This window comes from Prinia subflava, chromosome 25, assembly GCF_021018805.1.
Source record: "Prinia subflava isolate CZ2003 ecotype Zambia chromosome 25, Cam_Psub_1.2, whole genome shotgun sequence".
Classification (NCBI taxonomy): domain Eukaryota; kingdom Metazoa; phylum Chordata; class Aves; order Passeriformes; family Cisticolidae; genus Prinia; species Prinia subflava.
Window position 1 is genome coordinate 5513215 of NC_086271.1, and position 8623 is coordinate 5521837.

The 8623-nt window shown below is 56.5% G+C and overlaps 1 protein-coding gene across 2 annotated transcripts in view; it reads right to left on the minus strand.

The window, feature by feature from the left end:
* PGM2L1 (phosphoglucomutase 2 like 1) overlaps positions 1–8623 on the minus strand; it is a 45669-nt gene that overhangs the window by 26024 nt on the left and 11022 nt on the right. The window contains exon 1 of one of the 2 annotated variants that reach the window (XM_063419289.1): positions 1363–1706. The exons of the other annotated variant lie outside the window; for it this stretch is intronic. Coding sequence (XP_063275359.1) covers positions 1363–1473 — 111 coding nt within the window. The 5' untranslated portion in view covers positions 1474–1706. Of the gene's footprint in view, positions 1–1362; positions 1707–8623 lie in introns of those variants that run through there. 2 annotated transcript variants of the gene reach the window in all.

Sequence of the window (8623 nt, forward strand, 5' to 3'; positions counted from 1 at the left end):
GAAACCTCTCCAAGTTCGAGGAGCTTTACAGGAAAGGTCATGTTTGTCACCTAGGGAAGCAAGGGCAAACAGGTACACTCACACTGACCCTGCAGTCTGCATTTCACTGGCTAAATACAGCCCTCAAAGGAACTCTAGAAATGGGGACATTGCACTGTTGCCAGTTCTAACTTCAGTATTTCCCCCCATTGGAAGTTCCCTTACATATTTTTAGGAAAGACAAAACAATCCATTAAAAACAACAAAAGCCTTTCAATACACTAACAAGACGTTATAAAAGAAAAAATATTTACTGGAGTTCAGCCTGGGTTATCAAACGTGTTATCAGGAATGCTATTTCCTTTCTCCACTCCCTCCCTCCCCCGTGCCACTATTCCCAGATCCTTCCACGGCAGCAGCTCCGAGTGCAGAAGGTGCAGATGGCACCTGTTAGTTCCTGCAGAGCTGGGAGGAGAGAGCAGATTTCCAAGCAGGAGAAAGCTCATCTCAGAGCCGTCAGGTGGCATTTCCCTGCAGCTCTCCTGCTTTGATCCTGACAGGATGAAATTAAAGAGGAAACAGTACCAACACACCGGCGGTCCTAGTTAAAAAAAAATAAAGGCAAAAGGGGTTCAGGAGAGAGGAACCTAAAAATAAAGGAAAAAGCAGTCAGAAGCCTAAACCACTGGCATACTGGGAGTTTACCCTCCCCCATCATCAAGGTATTTTTTTAAAGCACAGGCCATGATGCCTGGACAAACCACCTGCAAAAAAGCCCCAAAAAACCCTCAAAAACTCCAAAGTAACCTTTTCAACGACAGAACAACAAAAATACCCTCCAATACCACACTGTGATCACAGGTTTGGGTGGCTTAATCCAAATTAATCAAGCCTGCAGTGCTCTTGACACCGTGTTGGTAATGAAAAGGGGAATGCTGGAACCTGGCCTTGTCTTTCCTGGGGAGTGATTAAAGGCAGGCAGCTGAAGAAAACAGACTCATGCCGCATTTTAATGAGCTACCGATCCATCCATCCCTCCCGCCAGCTGGCTGCCCGAGCCAGGCTGAGGAGAGAGGAGGTGGGGCTGGCACGGTGCTCCAGGTATCAGGATGGCACCACCCATCCCCATCCCCACACAGGTGCTCCAGGTGCCATCCTGGCACCATCCATCCCCACCCCTGCACAGCTGAGCGCCGGGGGGGCGCGGCCGCACCCTCCCCTCACATCTGAGGGGTTCCTCGGGAATCCTGGAGCACCTGCCGGAGCCCGGGCTGCGCTCCGAGCGGCAGGCAGGGTGCGAGAGCGGGGCACGGGCACCGGAGCGGCGGTGCCGCAGCCGCCGCCGCCGGGAGGGGCACAGGGGAACCGCCGCCGCTCGCCCACCTTGTCCCAGCTCAGCCACTGCCACACCGCCTTGTCCAGCTGCGCGTCCCCGGTGCTGCGGGCCACCAGCACGTTGGAGTTCACGTCCCCGGGCGCTCCGCAGTCGCCCATGGTGGCGAGGAGGAGGAAGAGGATGAAGACGGAGACGGCGCCGCTTCTTCACTGCGCCACGCCCGCCGCCGCACCGCGCATCGCCGGGGAGGAAGAAGGGGCGGAGGAGGGCTAAGGGAGCCTGCCGGCTCTCGCGGGGCGCTTTTTATCCCCGCCCGGCGCTGCCGGGGGCGATTAACGGGGAGAAACCGCCCCCGCCACCTCCTCCTTCTCCTCCTCCCCGGGCCCGCCCTGAGCCACCGCCCCGCCCCGCCCCTCCGGGGGCATGACGGGAGATGTAGTCCCTGAGGCGAGTACGGGCCGGGCTGGCAGGCGGGAAGAAACTACAACTCCCAGCGGCCGCGGGACGCGCGCGGTCGCCTCAGGGAGCGGGACGGGGCTGAGAGGCACAGGGGCCACCGGTTCGCGTCCCGCCTCCTCCGCGCCGTGAAAAACAATGTCCCATGTGTCCCCTGCCGCCACTGACTGCAACCCTCCGCGGTCCTGCCCCTCGGCATGATGCCCGCAGCATCATACGGTCCCTCCGAGAGGGATGAGCCCCGCAGCCCGGGGGATGAGCTGCTTGCTTAGAAGAGTTTCCAGATGGCAATTCCAAAGCCTTTAGGAGGAGAATCGTAACCCTCCCTTGGCTGCATCAGCTCTAATTGGATTGTCTGGCCCTGAGCAGGAGGCTCGGAGTGAACACATCCTGCTGAGCATCTTCATCTGACAGAACATCCCACCCCACAGAGTATCCCAATCCCACACACCATCCCAATCCCACACACCATCCCCACCCTACAGAGCATCCCAATCCCATACAGCATCCCCACCCCACACAGCATCCCCACCCCACAAGGTGTCCTCGCAGAGGTTGCCATAGTGACAGCGGGCACTGCAGAGGGATGGAATCATGCAATCACAGATGGTTTTGGTTGAAAAAAACCTTAAAGCTTATTTCATTCCCACCCCCTGCCATGGGCAGAGACACCTTCCACTAGCCCAGGTTGCTCTAAGCCCTGTCCAGCCTGGCCTTGGACACTGCCAGAGATCCAGCGGCAGCCGTGGCTTCTCTGGGCACCCTGTGCCAGGTCTCACCACCCTCACAGGCAGGAATTCCTTTTCAATATCCCATCCAGCCCTGCCCTCTGGCAGTGGGAAGCCATTCCCTGTGTCTTGTCCCTCCATCCCCTGTCCCCAGTCCCTCTCCAGCTCTCCTGGAGCCCCTTCAGGCCCTGCAAGGGCTCTGAGTTCTCCCTGGAGCCTTCTCCTCTCCAGGTGAGCACCCCCAGCTCTCCCAGCCTGTCCCAGAGCAGAGGGGCTCCAGCCCTGCAGCAGCTCTGGGGCTCCAGCAGCTCCGTGTCCCTCCTGTGCTGGGACCCCAGGCAGCTCTGCTTGGAAAGATGGGCAGAGGTTGTGGGAGTGCTCCAGGAGGTGTTTGGAGGCACCCAACAGGACAGCAAAGTGTTGAAAACTGTACGTAGAGAGGGGAACCCTAAGAAAGTTTGGCTCACACACAAACAAACCCTCCAGTCCAGAGGTCTGGCTGGGTGTGGGGAGATAAACCTTTTGACTGGTCTATTACAGTGAATTACTGATTGAAGAAGATAAAGATAAGGAGGAAGTATGTCTGAGGGTGCTCCTAAGTCCTCTTCTATCCCTGTTGGTGGTACGGAGAAGCAGAAGAGCCTGGACATTGACAAAGTGAGGAAATGGGATGTAATCATTCCTCCTTGTACATCTGGCAGCATCTCCAGCAGCACTGATGCCATCCCAAGCCCAGAAGTCTGATGAGAACCACGTCCCTGGCACATTCCTCCAGAGCTCAGTGCTTTGCATGCTTTTGGTACTCTTATCTCCTCCTTTGTGTTTTGTCTTCAAGAAGAGAAGGCCTGAGCCCAGGATAACAGGAGCTGCAGCCCATAAAACCTTGGGTTTCCCCAAAACCGGATGAAAGACAGGAGACATCCTTCTCTCCAATGTCAGCACTCCTCCATGATTGTTCCCTGGAGAACAAAATAGTCTCACATGGAGAATAAAAGTTATTTCCTGACAGGAATAACTGCAGCACAGAGCGTTTGATACTTCCCAGGATCTCACCAGTGCATCCCACACTGGGAAGGGATGATTAATTCCCAGCTGTTTCCCTGTGAGAAGGCTTTGGATATCTAGCTCCAAGACACCCCGTGGCAGATGCCAGGCAGCCTGAGCAGCATTAGAGCAGGGCAATCATGGAAAAAGCTAATGGTGATACAGCTCAGATCACTGATGGAGATTTCGTGTGTTGGCCTGGAGAAAACACTGACCTCAAGGGAGATGACAACTAAGTCCAGTGTATATGAGGGTTAGCAGCCTCCAGCAGAATTTTTAAAGCTGATTATCTTGCCCCAGGAAAATTAAACCCAGTCCCATCTGCTGGCATGACTGGAGTGTGTGGAGGCCCAGCACAGTAGGCTGGAGGAATTGTAGGGACTCCCCATGCTCTCTGCCTGCCAGCACAAACATCTCCTTTCATTTGCTAGCAACAAAACTCCCAGTCTTCGTGGCTGTGGAAAAAAAGCCCAGACTCGGGCAATTAGTCTGCGAGTGAAGGAAAGCCAAGGTTTCCATGTTTGCACCCTCACGCGTCGTTTCGCCTGACGAGGCGCAGCACGCGCGGGGCACAGCGAGCGGCACGGGGCGAGGCCGGGCTGCCAGCGAGGGACAGGGGCCAGCGAGGGACACGAGCCAGTGAGGGACAGGGGCCAGGCAGTGAGGAGAAGGGCTGCCAGGCTGCCAGCGGCCGCCAGCTCGAGCACTGGGAGCTGCCGGGGCCAGCGGGCACCATGGCAGGGCTCAGCAGGAGGGAACGGCTCCTCCCAAGCCAAGGGGAGCGTGACCCCCCACACGGGGCTGTGGCACTGTGCAGACACTGCTCCCGCAGCAGGGACAGCCCTGCTCTCTGCCTGCCAGCAGGAAACCCAGAGGGCACATTGGGGACCAGAGCAATTCCAGTCCCATGGGCAGGGACACCTCCCACTATCCCAGGTTGCTCAGGGACCCATCTAGCCTGGCCTTGGACACTTCCAGGGAGCCAGGGGCAGCTTCTCTGGGCAAAGGATTTCCTCCTAATCTCTAAGTCAATTCTCTATCAGTTTGACACAGATGTGTCCTGGAACTCCAGCCCCTTGCAAAAAGTCTCTCTCTTTTTTGTAGGTTTCCTTCAGGTACAGGAAGGCCACAATGAGGTCACACTGGAGCTTCTCTACTCTGGGCTAAACAATCTCAATTCCCTCAACCTTTCCTCACAGCAGAGGGGCTCCATCCCTCTGATCATCCTGGTGCCTCCTCTGGGCTCTCTCCAGCAGCTCCAGGTCCTTGTGCTGCTGGCCCAGGGCTGGGGCAGCTCTGCAGGTGGGCTCTCACCTGGGCACAGGGGCAGAGTCCCCCTTGCCCTGCTGCCCACGCTGGGGGATCAGCCCACAAGAAGGGCTAAGGCACACATCAGAATTAAAATCATCTGTCCCATCTCATTAGCATCCTCAGGGATCTGGTTCCACAGCCCAAATCCTCGTGCACAACAAGCGGGATCAGCCCCATGATCTCACAGCTGCCGGGAGCCTGGGGAGGGACCCAGTTGGAGCAGCGTTTCCATGGCAATTTGCAGTTTATTCCACACTGTGTACAAACAGCCTGTAGCCCCCATGATGTTCCAGGTTGTTTTTCCACTCCCAGTTTCTGCAGAGAGCCAGGGTTGCATGGGATGACCCCAGCGTGTTCCTGCAGCTGGGGCTGAGCCTCTCAGCACGGTACATGCCCTGACTATGGGGCACAATTTTTCGTTTATTATTTATGTCTTCTGAACACCCTGTTTGTTCTCCCAGGCTTCTTGGGTTACCTGGTAGTGACACAGCAACTCCCAGCTTTCCCTTCCCTCCCAGAGCCGTGAATTGTCAGGAAGGCAGTGGAGTGCTCCAGTCAGGCAGCAAGGACATCCCTGCTGAGCTGTCACGGCAGGGCAGGGGCACAGGTGCCTTTTTGGGCTGGAATGCCGGGTTTTAAGCAGATCCAGGGTCACAGCAGGAGAAGGGCTTTGTCCTGAAGGAGCGCAGGCGCTCTGCAGGCAGAGCACAGACACAGAACACAGGCTGGCAGGTGGCAAGGATGCAACAGGGACGACTGGCATGAGGAAATGGCTTTGGAAGTCCTGCAACTGCCCCTGGCTCAATGCTTCATGATGTCAGCTTTGGGAAGGCCTGATCCCACACCCTCAGGCACTGGCAGCACATTCCCTAGCTTCCTCAGGAGCACAACACTCTAAATATGCTTTAAAAGCAGTTTGTAACGTGCAGCTCAGAGCCACTGGAAAAACCTCTGCTCTGGTCCCAAAGGGAGGGCAGGAGCAGCTCCCTTCACCCTTCCTAGATTCCCCAAATTTTTGAATTCCCAAAATCAACTTTGCCCATTGTGACCCCTCTGTCCCTCAGGCTGCACAGCAGCACTGGTGATGTGAGCCTGGCTCAGCGCTCCCGAGGGGAGAGCAGCTCCTCCCTGGCTCCCTGCAGAAGGCAGTGCTCCCACAGAGCAGGGACAGCTCTCCCGGGGGAGCAGCTCCCCTGGAACACAGCTTCCCATTGCTCAGTCAGGCTGTGCCCCCATCCCAAACCCTGGGACTCGAGGCAGCCCGTGCTGGCAGCTCAGCATTCACTGGTACCGTCGCTCTCTTGCCCTGAGCTGCTATCACTTCACCTCAAGCATTCCTTATCAAAAACACCCAGCATCAAAGCAGGAACAGGCTCCCGTGATTCCCCCTGCTCCAACAATCCAACCATTGATCCGCTAAGCCAAGGTCAGCCCCAACTTCCCACACATTTTGATACCCTTTTCCAAGTACCGGACACCACCTCACCCGTGATCCACTGCTGTGTGCCAACAAAAAAAGTGTGAAATAAATGAGCCTCCCAGGAGCCTCCATTTTTTTCTTAGCTGCATTGCTTAAAACCCAAATGTAATCGGCTGCAATTTGCTCATTTGGATTCAGAGATTCAGCCAAGACCAGCACACTCCCAGCTCTCCTCTCTGTGTTCTGGGAGCATCTCCTTGCTGTTACCAGAAGCTTTGTGAGTGTGACCCAGGAACGCTCTGCTCCTGGGGCTGCAGTCCAGGAGTGAGGCAGAGCCCATCAGCTCCCAGGAAGAATCTCTGAGCTCTGGGATAAGCATCTAAATACTTGCAGAACCCTTCCCCTGGCTCCTGAAGCAAACCCATTTCAGAGGGCTCCCAAATCCATCCTTCCCTCATTCATCCCTGTTTCCATACCCCTTGGAACAGCCCAGCACAATCCACTGCAGAGGAGGTTTGTCAAGCTGCCCCAGAGCCATGGTTTCCATGGGGACACCAGCCAGGTTGGAGCTGTGGGAGCCATGGGGACAAGGACAGCCAGACAGGAGCCAGAGGTCCCGTGGATACAAGTCCCTGCTCTCGCTCCAGGGGTGCCAGGGTGTCCTGAGCATGTGACACCGGGACCCTAAGGCAGCTGCCACAAGGTGGCACTGGCATCTTGTCACCCAGCCTGATGGCATCCAGGCAGCAACTCCAGAGTGGGGGCACCCGGGGTGTTCCCCCTGCCCTGCCCAGCCCTGCCGCAGGCTCTGGTCCAAATTTACCGGCAGGGATGGATGGACAGTGGAGCTGCCAGTGGATCACTGATCAGAAGCTGTGTCTTGCAGGAGGGACTTTTCACCCTCAGAATCTTCTGGGTTAGGGAACTGGAAATTTTTTTTTCCAAATTTCTGTGACATGCTAGCCTACAACAGGGTTTTCCCCCTTGCGTCACAGTATCAGAAGAGATTCTGGAGTAACCAGATTCATACCTCTCACCCAAAAAAGGGGAAAAGCAAGAATTCCATGCCACTGAGGGGATTCTGGGTTACCACCAATGCAGCCCCCATCCCATCACAGGGTCCCACATGCCAGCTCTGGCTGCTCCATGGCTCACCCCCCTGGAGAGGCTGGTGTTAGAGGAGGACAAGCCTGGGGGAAGTGGAGGAAAAAGGATCAGCACGGCGTGTGTCTCTGTCCCCACCTGGCCCGATTCCCCTGATTTATTTACAGATAAAGGGTTTATTTTCCTTTCCCAGCGCTGCAGGTGCAAGATAAACAGAGCATAACCTCTCGAGCTACTTCCCGCTCAGGCCAGGTGCCGGAGGACACCTGCGCCCAGAAAGCCCTGCCAGGCTCAGGAATCCCGGGGGATCAGCCCCAAAATGGGCTTCCCAGAGCCTCCTGCTCCAGGGTTTGTGCCCCAGCCAAGGGCATGGCAAGTCAGGAACAGGTCACTAAGCTGCAGCCTCCCGGTGCCTCCGGTGCCAAGGTTTCCAGCCCTACCCCAAACATGCTCACATCCACTATTATTTTTTGGATTAGGGTTTGGCGTCACTGTTTGGGCTCAGGATTGCAACACTGTTTAACCTTGGAACGCAGGCGGAAAGGCCCCTGTGGGCCAGCTAATCTAGCTGCAATTAAAGACATTCATTATGCCATTATGAACAGGTTAAGATGTGTGAGACACTGGGTCACTGGCGCTGCCCCACAGCCTGTTTTGAAGGACAGGACATTTACTGTCCTGGACACTGGCCACTCCACAGGCTAGGTCCAAACCCAGCCAGCCTAACAGCAGATCAAAGCCAAGGAGCCCAGCAGGACCCAAGAACAGCCCCTTCCCGTCCACCGCTGCGCCCTCACCCCATGGAAAACACATTTGGGACCCACAGTACAAAAGGCCAAAGCTACAGCTGACAGCAGGAAGGAAGCAGGAAAGACTCCGGCATCACCATCCGGAGCCCGGAGAGACCTTGGGAGATGCTTGGAGCCACACGCCTCCGGCCGGGCTCGGGCCACGCTCACAGCGTGCCCACAGCTCCAGCCCCTGCCCGGATGGCAGCAGGGACAAAGCATCCAGCTGGGAATGCGGGGACAAAGCATCCAGCTGGGAATGTGGGGCTTGCTCCATCCTGGGGATTTGTCCCATCATAGGGCTGTGATGCCACCGAATCCACCCTGCCCTTGAATCCACCTTGGCAGCACACAGGTTTAGCCCTTTCAGCATCCCCTGGGCTCTGGCACAGAGCGGTGCCCCATGGATTGCTCCAAACACCAACTTTGCTTGGAGGAGAAGCAAACACAAGTCCCC